Source organism: Dama dama, chromosome 4, assembly GCF_033118175.1.
Source record: "Dama dama isolate Ldn47 chromosome 4, ASM3311817v1, whole genome shotgun sequence".
In the NCBI taxonomy this organism is placed as follows: domain Eukaryota; kingdom Metazoa; phylum Chordata; class Mammalia; order Artiodactyla; family Cervidae; genus Dama; species Dama dama.
The window spans coordinates 53,056,754-53,069,682 of record NC_083684.1 but is presented as its reverse complement, the minus strand read 5'-3'; the positions used below and the strand labels follow the sequence as shown (position 1 = coordinate 53,069,682).

Below are 12,929 nucleotides of genomic sequence, written 5' to 3'. Positions count from 1 at the left end.
TCATTAACTTGCTGTGTCATCCTTCATCTGGTTATATTGTCTGGACCAGAACAAAAGTTGTGGAAACTCAAACTTGTTTAAGTTAGGCAAGAGAATGCGGGACCTCCTCCTGGCAAAGTATTTTATAAGCAAAATTAATAGGTGGTTCTAAGAGATTCATTTAGAAATGCCAGGCAATTTTCCCCTTTGCAGACCCAGAGTAAAGGAAATCCACCGCATTTACTGAACTTTGGCAGCTGCAGCAAAATGCCTGTGGGAAAATGGCATGTGGCAAACTGCTCATGTGTGAAAATTGATTTTTGGCCAAATTGGGTTTTGGCAGATTGCTTTGGGGGAATTGGACTGGGTTAGAGGAGGTGAAAGTGAAACAAAGCCACTGTATTCCTGAAATTCAAGGGAGATTTAGGAAGGTGGGCAGACAGGGCTTCACAATGGCTGAAAGTAAAGAATGAGTCGAGGTCACGGCCTGGAAGGGTGGTGAGGTCATCACTGATCAGGGGAGAATGGGGCTGGGGGTTAATTCAGGCAACACTTCCAGACCCACCCCAGACCTTGGCCGCCTCTCCATCTCACCCTCCTCTCCTCACCATTATTGTGACCCTCGCAGAGCAGCTGCAGGAATCGGAACAGGTCCTGGGTGAATTCATCATCTGCCATGACCTTCTCTCCTGGGTGGGAGGGTTGGCGGGGCATGGTGCAGAAGAAGTCAGATGCGCCAGGCCACCAGAAAGTGTGCACACGGCCCATGCACACTGCACACACATGCACAGGGCGCCGGTGCGCAGGGAGCAGCAGCCACCATTTCAAAGACACTATGAGGGCCATGGGAATCCATGACGCCAGCGGTCCCAACCTCAGAGTCCAGGACATCAGCAGAAGGAGACTGAGGGGCCCTGAGTCATGAAGCTGCAGCCTCAAGTGTCTCTCTACAGTATCAGTGTCTCCTTGATGTCACCACTTGTGTGACATCCAAGAGTGTCTGTCCACCTAGAAGAGGTTTGGGCTGCTGATACCTCCTTCAGCCCCCCTCCAGGACTGCGGGGTGGGGAGCGGTTAATGGGTTATGGGGGTTGAAGTCACTTTCACGCAAAGGCTCTGTGCAAGGGAGAAATGAGCGGGAGATGCGGTCGAAAGCCAGTTGGCTCAGATGTCTTAAAAAACAGCCAATCCAGGAGAAGCAGAGGGGGAGGCGTGTAAACATGGACCAATCAGAATGGGCACCTGAAAGGAGCCAATCACTGTGGACTATAGGGGCGGGATGAGCGAGGGGAAGGCTAGATAGTGAATGTTTGGGCCAATCAGAGCAGGCGCAGAGGAGGCACGCACACCAATCAGAGTGGATGCTTGGGGGCAACCAATCCAGTTGGTGGATGGGAACAGCAGACTCGATCAATCTGGGGTCGCGGGCGCAGAGAGCCGGGTATGTGGGAGTGGGGTTCACCCCACCTCGGGACTGTGAATCTGGGTCTGGAAGTCCAACAACATCCAGCTGGAAAAGGATCTTTGCCATCTTCTCTTGCTTCTATTTTATACATGGGGAAACAAGCTTACGTAAAGTAAGCGATTTAGTCATAGTCCCATGTGTTGTTAGTGGCTAATCTGGGACCCAACTCTTGGTCTCTGGAGCCCTGATCTCAAGATTTTCCGGCCGGCATGGTACCTCCCTCCCCTGGATGTCCCAGATCCTCAGCCACCAGGGTGGAGGGGGGCGGTTGGGAGTTAGAAGGGCGGGTTGGCAGCAGCATAGCAAGGAATGGGCTCCGGGAATTACCGTTCTGGCGGTTGATGACTGAGGCAGCCACAGGATGGGAGGAAGAAGCAGAAGAAAAAGAAGGAGAAAGAAAGACAGAAGGAGACAGAGAGACAGGAAAAAAAAACACACAGTGATATGGTCAGGATTGAAGACGTAGAGAGAGAAACAACCCATAGAGAGAAAGAGCAGGAAGGAGCAAGGAGGTAAAGAAGAGAACAAGAAGAGGGTGAAAGCAGAATGGAAGAAAGAAGAGGGGAGAGAAAGAGAGATGGACAGGTGGAGATGGAGAGGCGGGAGGCAAGGATCAGGGCAGAAAGGTTAGACACGTCACAACACAGCAAAGAGGAGACTCAATTAACTCGGATTAGGGACATTAATGAGAGAACAGCAACCCGGGCTGGAGACTTGGGGCATGTGGAGGGTGGGGTCCATGTGGGGACGGGTGAGAGAACACAGGACACACCCAGGGGTGGGACCATGGGGAGGGAGACTCTGGAGGAATGGGAGAGGGGCAGGACTGGGACCACTGCAGGAGGGGGAACCCGAGGATGCTCTTGGGGAGGGAGGGTGTTTTGGGAGGAAGGAAGCTCTGGGCAATGTTGAGGGAGGGGGGTAGATCCTAAAGGAAGGGGATGCCCCAGGGAGCGGGAAGCCCAAAAGGGCCTCACCAGTTCCATCCTCATTCACCATGCCCAGCCCCTCTGCCTTGTTCTGTCTCTCGAAGGCATTGAGATCCAGGACACTGAGGGAAAGAAAGGAAAGACAGTGAAGATGCGCTGAGGTCTCTGCCCTCCTTTATTCCAGAGCCTGCCAGCCCTCCCCATGATGGGGGGAGGTGGTAGAGAGAGTAAGCTGAAATCGAGAGGAAGCAGAAACTAAGAGGTGATAGAAGCTATGCAGTAGCGGCTGTGGGGTAAGGTGGGGCAAGGATGAAATATATAAAAGCTGAAATCAGAAGGAAACAGAAACCATCAATTAGCAAAAGCTTCAGAGAGGCAGCGAAAGGCAGTCAACCACAAGAGGAGAGCGAAAGCAGACAGCAGTGGAGCCACAGGAACAGGGGTCATCAGAAAGAGCCCCAAGTCCCTGCTGCCCGAGTGCCCCTTGAAGTCTCAACTACCTTCCAGCTATCTGGATCCTTAACATAACTCATTTTTAAAATCTGTGGCATTTTGCCTCCTTTATTGTACCATGTGACTACTTATAATAAACTCCCTGTTATCTGAGCTGGCCTGAGTGGGTCTCTGTTCCTGAAACCAAGAGAACAGAACTAGAACTGGAGGTGGTACCAGGACTGGGTACTCAGCTTAATGAAAAATGTGCACTAGGGGGGCTTCCCTGGTGGCTCAGTGGGGGTGATCCAGTGGTTACTAATCTGCCTGCCAATGCAGGAGACACGGGTTGGATTCCTGATCCAGGAAGGTCCCACATGCCTTGGGGCAACTAAGTCTGTGTGCCACAACTATTGAACCCACGTGCTCCAACTACTGGAGCCCACAAGCCCTAGAGCCCCGTGCTCTGCAACATGAGAAGCCGCCACAGTAAGACGCCCGCGCATCGCCACTATAGAGTAGCCCCTGCTTGTCACAACTAGAGAAACGCTTGTGCAGCAACAAAGACCCAGCACAGCCAAAGATAAAGAGACACAATTATTTTTTTAAATAAGATGTGCCCTAGAGCCCACCTGCAGGTTTGCATCAGTGCCTGGATACTCTGGAAGAAGCCAACTTCCTTCTTGTCCTTCAGGTAATCCAGCATTTTCTGCAGAAGGGTGGGAGGAATGGGGGAGTCACACAGGAACCTCCCAACCCTCTTAGCCCTCCTCCCAAGTCCCTTCACTCGTTACCTGCTGCACGTCAGCATTGCCTCCATTTAGGATGGAGATGCCCAGCTTCAGGGTGGAGGACACCATGGCGCCCGTCTCTCCTGGGGGGAACGGATTGCAGGGGGGCACGGCGGGGGAGCAAACAGTGGTCCGCTCAGTTTGGAATCAGTGTTCTCCGCCCACCAGAAAACAGCCACCCGGGGGGAAATGTCAGAGAATTGGGCAGAGGAGTATGCAAGGGTGTGTGTGCAAGGTTGATCAGAGGAGTGTGCAAGGGTGTGTGGGCAGGGGTGATCAGGATTGAAGGAATTAGTGAGAAATTGCAAAGCAAGAGGGCAAACCACATGCAGGAGAGGTGGGAGGGTGTGCCTGCTGGGTCCAGAGGGGCTGGGTGGGCTGGGGACAGGACGGGTGTACTCGGGGGGAGCCAAATGCACATGGAGGGCACCTTTGCAGGCGCTGATCATCTGCAGCACCATCTCCGCAGCCCCCCGGGTGTGCAGCCGCGCCTGCTGGTACAGGAGACGCTGCTTCTCCATCTCTTTCTCCTGCAGCAGAGCCCGGCCCACGTTGCTGAGTGAATCCAGGCCCACCAGCCCAGCCTTTCCCCCTCACAGCCTTGCCCTCACCCTTGCTCTTCCTGATCCAGCCACATCCCCTGGCTCATTCCTTCAACTGTAAGCTCCTTCTGTCCCCTGGGATTTAGATCTGTGATTTGTCTCCTGCACCAAGCACAGGGCTGGGCCTGGACTGGTTGTAACGTGGCCCCACACACCTTCAAGGAGTCAATGGATAAAATCCCAGGGATGTGTGAACACGGATGGCGGGGGGAAGGTCTATGTTTATGTTTCCCAGCCTCTGACTGAAATGTAGCATTTCCTTCCATTATAGATGAGGTCATAAATCACGGCAATGTTAGCAGAATCTGTGGTTGTGTCACCCATCAGAATCACAGATGTTTGCATACCACATTATTTTTGAAGACATCTTAAAATGTCACTTATGTTCATCACCACTTATCAATTACAGTAGCTACTGGATCCACTGTTAGTTCTTGCTATTTGGTAGACTAATAAAGAGGTACAGATATTACTGTATCACAAAATTTTAAAATAATATTTTAGTAACTATTTTAATATGCTTATTTCTTCTGCTATGAATTCATTTTGTACATTTAGATACATTATTCTGAGGGACTTTGCTGGTGGTCCAGTGGTTAAGAATCCTCCTTGCAATGCAGGGACCATGGGTTCAGTCCCTGGTCAGGGAACCAAGATCCCACATGCTGTGCAGCGACTAAGCGCAAAGGCCACAGCTGAGCCTGAGCCACAAGTAGAGAGCCTGGATGTCGCAACTACTGAGGCCCATGTGCTCTGGGGCCCAAGTTCTTCAACTACTGAGCCACAACTAGAAAGTCCATGCGTTGCAATGAAAGACCCCCACATGACCTGACAAAGATCCCTCGAGCCACATAGATCCCTGTGTGCCACTAACACACAATGCAGCCAAATAAATATTTTCTAAACATAAACATATGATCATAAGAAAAGCTTCGCCGGATGCCAAAGGGGACCCTGAAACAAAAAAGATTGAGAAACTCGGGGAAATGCTTGCTGATTAATGAATGAAAGGATGGGCTCATTGCATTTACTACTTTCTCACTGTCTGGCCTTTGCTTATGCTGTGCCCCTATCTGGAACACTTTCCTCTTTTTCTTCAACTGGCACATTTCTTTTATCCTTCTCTGTAGACATCCCTTCCTTTGAGAAGCCCTCCCTGAAGTCCTTCCCCCCAGGCTGGATCAGGTGTCTCACCAGGGTCCCCATGACCCCCTGAACTTCCCTGGCTTCCCTCACCCTGACCCCACTGCTTGTGCCTCCTTCTTCCTGCTGGGACCATTTTGCCTAGCTGCCCTCATCACCACCATGGATACTCGATGCTGTTATTATCTGCCTGATGTAGCTGTCTCCCCAGTGGACTGGCTTAGTCACGGCTATGTACCCAACATCACCCAGCCCAGGGCTGGGCCCACAGCATTGCTCTGTGAACACACACTTGAATGAATGGGGGATGATGGAGTCAGGGTCCCCCACCCCTTTCTTCCGGGACTACTTGATCCCACCTACCTCGAAGGAAACCTCAACCTCCTCTTCTTCAGCTTCGCCATTCTCCCCTCCCTCCTCCAGGTGGCAGCTCTGGGGATGGGGCATCAGTTAGAGATGATGGTGAACAGAAAAGATACCCCAGTCCAGTCCCAGCCCTTTCAGTGGGCAGGCATTGCAGCTGGAGGGGGAAGGGAAGGGAACCTGCCCTAGATGGGGGCAGGGCCTCACCTTAGCCATGATATCAGCATACGCTATATACAAGTAATCTTCATCCAGTTTGCTGAGGAAGTAAGTGGGGAGACAGTCAGGACCCAGTATGGAGGAACACCATCTTATAAGCGCCTCCAGATTTCCTTTGGAAAGTCAGTCATCCCCATGCTCAGGCTGTGTGGTGCCAACGGGGTAGGCTCTCCATGACCAGACTGGGCATGTGATCAAGGCTGAGCCAATTGGTACCTTCTATCTGCTTGACTACAATAATAAGTAAGGGATGGTCATGTGATCCACGCTGGTCCAGTGGAATTCATTCTGGGAGCTTTGCTGAAGCTATTGATAGAAGTGCTCCTTTTCCGCTGGGATTGTTGCGATGGTGTGATGGAACCCTGGAGCTTCTGGGGCTATCTTGCCACCTGACAACTGGTTGGCTCACCTGACAACTATGATCAACCACTTCCTTGCATCTCCTCTATAATAATACTAATGATAGCAGAAGTAATGGCCAATACCCATTGAGTTTACTCTAGGTTGGTCTCTATTCTAAGTGTTTGTATATAATAACATTAATTCTCATAGTAATCCAACTAGGTAGATATAGAGTTGACCCTTGAAAAATATAGGTTTGAACTGCATGAGTCCACTTAAATGTGGGGTCTTTTCCCCTCAATAAATACTACTACAGTACTACATGATCCATGGTTGTTTGAATCCATGGATGGAGAACCATGGATATGGAGGGCCAACTATAAGGTTATACATGAATTCTTATATGAGTGAAGGGTTAGTTCCCCTTTGTTGTTTTTCAGCCACTAAGTTGTGTCCGATTCTTAAGAGACCCCATGGACTGCAGCACACCAGGCTTCCCTGTCCTTCACTATCTCCTAGAGTTTGCTCAAATTCATGTCCATTGAGTTGGTGACGCTACCTAGCCATCTCATCCTTTGCTGCCCCCTTCTCCTTTTGTCTTCAATCTTTCCCATATCGTGGTCTTTTCCAATGAGTCGGCTCTTCACATCAAGTGGTCAGAGTATTGGAGCTTCAGCTTCAGCATCAGTGCCCATAACCCCTGCATTATTCAAGGGTCAACTATATGAATAGTCCCATTATACAGATGAGGAAACTGAGGCACAAATAATTTTCTTGGCCAATGTCACAAAGTCTATACTGGAATTCAAACCTGAATAGTCTAACTCCAGAGTCACTGCTTTCCCAGAGAATAGAAAACAGAACACTTGGCTTCTCAGTCTCCCTCACAGCTGTTGGTGGCCTGATGTCAGTATTCTAGCCAATGGGCCATGTGCATAAGCCCACCATGGAGAGCGTTCCTTGGCTAAAAAGATTTGGGTTTTCCTTAGAGGAAAGCCTTTCTCCTTCTTTCTGTCTGACATGTGGTCATGATGTCTGGAGGTTCAGCATCCATTTTGTAGCTATGAGGCAACAGCTTAGAATGGCAGGGCAGAAATCCTGATTGAGCCTGGGTCTCTGTCAGTGTCACTATGCCACTGCCCAGCCCAGGACTCTCTATCTCCTGACTTGGTGTTCCATGAGAAAACACAAAGCTCTGTGCCTCCAGTTCCTCATCCACACACACAAAGCTGATAACAATATCTATCTCATAGTGTGAAGATGAAGTGAGAGGATCTCACTGTCAAGTGTTTAACATGAAGCTTTTGTCTGAATTAGAAGTGCCCTGCTCCTCACTGCCATCTGTTGGAAATGCATCACAATATACTGACCTCGCCCCTATAATATAGCGTAATATACTGATTTTATGTGAACAAGACATTTTCTTCTAGAATAAGCCTAAATTGATATTGCCTGTGATGTGAACCCTTCAGAAGAGATGCCCCTGTAAAGTGCCCAGTCTGCACAGTGGTACAAGATGACTCTGCCTGTCCCAGTTAAATGACATTAAAGGATCAGCTGTGGGTGTTCCCCCTTCCCAGGACACAGAGGTTCTCTCTTGAGGAGCAAGGACTGGGGTGGGGAGAGGTAGTGGGTCCCTCTTGGAAGCCCAGGAAGGGTCTCACCTCTTTTCAGTCAGGGCAGTGCGGCTGAAGTGCAGGACCAGCTGGTGCAGGGGGTCTGGCTTCTTCTCCTCCACTTCTTCCTCCTCTTCCTCTTGCTCCCCAGCTTTCTGGAGGGAGGAGTGGGGCTTTGGGTAGGGGCTTCGAGAGTCCCCACTTGTCTCCCAAATAAGCCCTGCTAGACTGTTTATTTTCTCTTCCCCCACATCCTGCACCCTCCCTTGGTTCTGCCCAAGCCAGGGGCCTCCGTTCCCACACCGTTCTGTGTGAAGGGTGATCCCTGGAGGTGGGCCCCAGCCCTACCCATCTGCCCCCACACTCCCAGGCAGGCCCCAGCTCACTGAAAGGTCATCTATCATGCGGTCCTCAAAACTGTGGTCTTCTGTCAGGATCCACGCCGCCTTGTAGCTCTCCAGAAACATATTACAGGCCCGGTGCCTTCGCAGGGGAAGATTTGAGGCGTCAGCAAGATTTCCCCACGCACGTCCCTCACACTGCCTCCCCTAACCATTCCGCAAGACCCCACTGGGTGCGTACCCCATCCTCTCGCCTCCTCACCCACCCATTCTCCAAGGCGGCTTAGGCTCCCTTCCTCCATTGGAGGCGGGGTGTCTTACGTGGGCAGGTTGTACAGGGGGGTCATGCGGAAACAGGCGACGACTGCCCTCCGGCGCTGCTTCGACAAGAGCTTGTGCCACACGGCCTTCTTGGACTTGTAAGGGTGCTCGATCTGATGGCGGGATTATGTGTCATGGCTCCAGATTCTGCCCCTGGTCTGATTCCCACTTCCAGCCCCGAGTGAAAATGTCTATCTGTGCCCAGTCCAATTTCAGGCCCGATTTACAGGGCCGAAGGAACATCCTGGCTCCGCCAATAGAGTCAAAGTTCTGACCTATTTTCGACTTGCAGACCAATTAGTTCCCTCATAGGCCCCACCCACAGACCCAGGACCGCCCCCTTAGGCCCCGCCCTAAACTCAAGACCCGCCCAAGGTCCTGCCCACAGAGTCAAGGCGTCTCCACCGGGCCTGACTCTCAGACCCAAAGTTCTGCCCCGGCGCCTTCCCTAGGCCCGAGATTGCGCGCCAGGTCTGACTCCCATATCAAAGCTTCCATTCTAAGTCTCGTTGTAAAATTAATGTCCACCACCTACAAAAGATTCAAGACCCGCCCCTTGCCCCGCCCAGAGGCCCGCGGTTCGCCCGCAGGCCCCGCCCACAGGCTCAAGCCCCGCCCCGGCCCCGCCCAGAGACGAAGCTTTGACCACTCAGGAGTAAGACACCTGCTCCAAATGGTAGAGCACGGCGGACACTTCCTGGACTCTGCGCACGATTTTCTCCGGGTCGTCAGCGTCCTCCTCGCGGCCCGGGAGCCCCCGGTACAGGGCCATCTGCCAGCGCAGAGAAGGGGAGCCTTCGACCTGAGAGGAGGAAGATCGTCTGGCATGAGGCCTCTCCCCTGCCCGCTCCCTCCTCCCTCAGCCGGGCTTCTCGGAGGGCCCCGCCCCCGCCCCACGATTCAAAGCAATGAGGATTCACTGAGGGACTGAGTACGAGTTAAGGTCCTTCTTTCCAGGCCTGGCACAAAGTAAGGGCTCAAAAACTGGCTGGGGCAGTTGCTATTATCCTGACGCGCCCCTTTCAGTTGCAGATTGAAGAGGCAGAGGCGTACCTTTCCCTGAAGGTGAAGGTTGTTTTGCAGATATTCCCGGACCTCCTCATCTGTGTCTTTCTGGAGAGACAAACCAGGCTGGGTCACTCCGGAGGGCCCAGCATCCTCCTTGACCTACAACCCTCTCCCCTCTAACCCCACCACCCCAAGATCCAAGAGAGGATTCAAGAGAAATGAAAAGGATCCAGGGGTCAGGAGTGGTCAGAGGGGAGTCCAAGTGGCCATTGAAGGCACCTTGAAGAATCAGGATTAGAGGGGCCTCGTTGGGATATGAGAGGAGGTAGGGGTTGACATGAGGATATCCTCAAAGGTCAGAAAAGGAGGTCAGAAGAGGGTGAGAGTGGGGCTGGGAGTAAGTGGGAGATGGCAGGGAGTTTTTGAAAATCAGAGGTAGGTGAGGGGGATTATAAGAGAGACAGCAAGGTCATCAGAGGTCAAGGGGGTCAGGCAAATTACCCGTCACTGGGGGGGTTCACACAGATTAAAGGAGGGATCAGCAGGGTGGGGGTTCTTTAGGATCCCAGTAGAGGGGGTGCTCAAGAACCAAGTTAAGGGGTCAGAAGGGCCCAGAAGGGCTCTTTGGGATTTCAGCAGGCCTCAACAGGTCTTAGAAGGAGCTTGAGGTCCTGAGGGAAGGAGGCTTTAGGGTTCTGGGAAAGGGAATGCTTGTGATATCAGAGGAGAGTCAGTGGTCTTCAGGGTCCTGGGGATTAGTAGATCCTCAGGGTGCTTAGCAGGGTCCTGGGGGAGGTTCTAAGGGTCTTGGGGCAGGATCCTGGGAGGACTTCTTGGGTCCCTGAGGCTGAAAAGGATCTGGGAGGGGGGAGTTCCCATATAATGGATGAAAGGGGCCCCAGGAACCTCTTTTGGGTCCCAGAGGGCTTAGAAGGGTTCAGGAGCAAGGTCAATTGATTCCAGGCAGCTTTGAGACTTCAGAGGCTGGGGTCTCAGTCCCTCTCTGAGCCTAGGGAAGAAGTCATTAGGATCCTGGGGGCTAGTTAGGGTCACAGGGTGCTCACTGGGCCCCTAAGAGTCTTTGGGGCTCAGCTGGGTGTTAACAGAGTCCAAGGGGAGAGATCTACAGGGTCCTGAGGAAAAGAGAGAGTGATCTGGAGAGCCCAGTGGGAGTCCAGAGGTTCAGAGGAGGGCCAGTGGGATCACGAGGGGCTCTGTGGGTCCCAAGGGGCTTGGGCAGGTCCTTGCAGAGGACTTGGAGGAGTCTCAAGGGAGCTCAAGATGTCTCAGGTGGGATCCTCAGGATTCTAGCAAGTTTAGCAGAAGTGGGGTTGGTGTTCAGTGGGGTTCCTGAAGGTTCAATGTGGTCTTTGGGTCCGAGGGGGGGGGGGGTCTTAGTGGCCTTCCTGGGTTCCAGTGGGGTCCCATTTAGGGTCCTGACAGCATCCCAAGTGGGACCCTCGGCATCCCGTGGGAAGGCTCAGGGCATCCTAGGGGGCCCAGTGAGCCCTCAGGGTCCTGGAGAAGGATTCAGGAGGGTGCTTAGGGAGGGCCCCTGGGGGATCCCAGGGGTTCAGCAGGGGTGCTGAGTGGGGTGCTGAGTGTGGCTCAGTAGGGTGCTGAGTTCCCGGAAAGGGGCTGAGCAGGCACCAGGGCATAGCGGGTCTTGGCCAGCGTGATGAGCTCCTGGTCGGTGGGGGCACACATGTTCAGGCCGATGGGCAGCATCTTCTTGAGCGTGGCCACGATCAGTGACGTCTGCACGGAGTACCGGTCCCCCCGGCGCTTCTTCTTGGTGCGTTCCTGGTCCGAGCCCCCCGACTGTGGGAACACCGGGCTCAGTGCCAGTTTGAGTCCCAGCCTGGCCTCTGCCCCAGCCCCACCCTGCCCCCACTGTCCATACTCCAGCCCCTCGCCTGAATGTGAGGCAGACCCTCCCCGATCCCAGAGCCCACCTCAGTTTCCACCCCAGACCTTGCTGATCTTTCATTTCATACCCTGAGCCCTGACCCCAGAGTCTCACAGACCAAAGCTTCTATCCCAAATTCCCAGCTTCTATCCCAAATCCTTCCGGATTTCCCCCAATTCCAGGCTTCCACAACCTCTGGATTCTTCTCCCAGAGTCCCCTCAGAACTTTCACTAGGACACCCCTCCTGCCCCCACAACACACCTACCACCCCCACCTCAGAGCCCCAGGCAGAGTTCCCAAGAATGAAATGAAGATGTAGAACAGTGAAGAGTCCCAAGAGACAAGAGAAGTGGGAAGAAAGAGATTGAGAGAGAGACTGAGATGAACAAGGAGACAGGAAGACAGAAGATACAAGAGAGAAGACAGGTCCAGAAAGATCTGGAAGCAGAAACACGGGGCACAGAGTCCCACAGCCGTGTTCTGGAGCCTCGGGTGCAGACCCACGGCCAGGGCCACCCTAGTCATGCCAATGAAAAGCCCCAGTGGCAAGCTTCAGCCAGAGCCACATCCACGCCGGCTCATGATACGGAGCGTGACCTGTGTGCCAGCACATGCGGCATCTCACTGGGTCCTCACAGAGCCCTGGGGCTGGGGGCCACCGACCAGATGCCTTCCAAGGCTCAGAAGGGTAAGACACTTAACCAACATCACACAGCTAACTGCCAAGAATCAGGATTCTAACCCGAGTCGGTCTAATTCCCAAGTCCAGGCCTTAAACCCAACCATGCACGTGCCTTTTGCACCCCCATTCCCATTCCCTGGAACCTCAGTCCACGATGCTTTGAAGCTTTGGAGAAAGCTGAGAGGAGAGTTAAAAAAAAAAAAAAAACTACCAAAAGATGAGGGCCGGAAGGGAACGGTTAGTGGGAGGAGGGGTGGAGCAAGAGAAAGAGGAATGAGGCTGGAAGCCAAGGCTGAGAGGCAGGGAACAGGGGAAGGGTTTTCTGGAGGCAGAGCAGAGGCTGGGGTTGGGGGCGGGTGGGTAGAGGGTACTAGCCAAGAGCCATGCAGAAGGTCCCAGATGTGGGGCTGACCTGTACATCTCCCGTCTGCTGCATCAGGGTGCAGACACAGACAAGAAGTGTTACCCCAGTCCCTCCGAGAACCCCAGGGCCCCTCCAAGTCTGCCCTACCCCACTCCTCTGCCCTACCCTGACACGTATCCCCCAGCTGGGGAGTTCCAGACCTTGCTGAGGGTGGTGGGCTTGTCCTTTTAACCTTGCCCTTTAGAGGGCAGTTCAGGAAAGGCTAAGGGGAGAGGGAAGAAGGTGGGGATGTGGAATAAAGGAATAGGAGGAAAGAAGTGGGAGAGGTGAGAGGAGGAAAGGGGGTGGAAGAAGGAGGTGGGGAGGATGGAGTAAGATGAGGTACTGGGTGATGGGGAGGAGAAACAGGAGGAGGGAGGAGA

At 53.1% G+C, this 12,929-nt stretch overlaps 1 protein-coding gene across 2 annotated transcripts in view; it reads right to left on the bottom strand.

Annotated features, from left to right (window-relative positions):
- RYR1 (ryanodine receptor 1) overlaps window positions 1–12,929 on the bottom strand; it is a 125,040-nt gene that overhangs the window by 40,483 nt on the left and 71,628 nt on the right. Inside the window, exons 70-84 of one of the 2 annotated variants that reach the window (XM_061139217.1) lie at window positions 12,556–12,570; window positions 11,202–11,372; window positions 9,597–9,656; window positions 9,208–9,345; window positions 8,544–8,656; window positions 8,268–8,364; window positions 7,930–8,036; window positions 5,912–5,963; window positions 5,705–5,773; window positions 4,027–4,126; window positions 3,600–3,679; window positions 3,438–3,514; window positions 2,422–2,495; window positions 1,772–1,789; window positions 588–668 (exon numbers count right to left, since the gene is read on the bottom strand). In XM_061139217.1, coding sequence (XP_060995200.1) covers window positions 588–668; window positions 1,772–1,789; window positions 2,422–2,495; window positions 3,438–3,514; window positions 3,600–3,679; window positions 4,027–4,126; window positions 5,705–5,773; window positions 5,912–5,963; window positions 7,930–8,036; window positions 8,268–8,364; window positions 8,544–8,656; window positions 9,208–9,345; window positions 9,597–9,656; window positions 11,202–11,372; window positions 12,556–12,570 — 1,252 coding nt within the window. The remainder of the gene's footprint in view (window positions 1–587; window positions 669–1,771; window positions 1,790–2,421; window positions 2,496–3,437; window positions 3,515–3,599; window positions 3,680–4,026; window positions 4,127–5,704; window positions 5,774–5,911; window positions 5,964–7,929; window positions 8,037–8,267; window positions 8,365–8,543; window positions 8,657–9,207; window positions 9,346–9,596; window positions 9,657–11,201; window positions 11,373–12,555; window positions 12,571–12,929) is intronic. The other variant, XM_061139216.1, reaches the window with a different exon arrangement.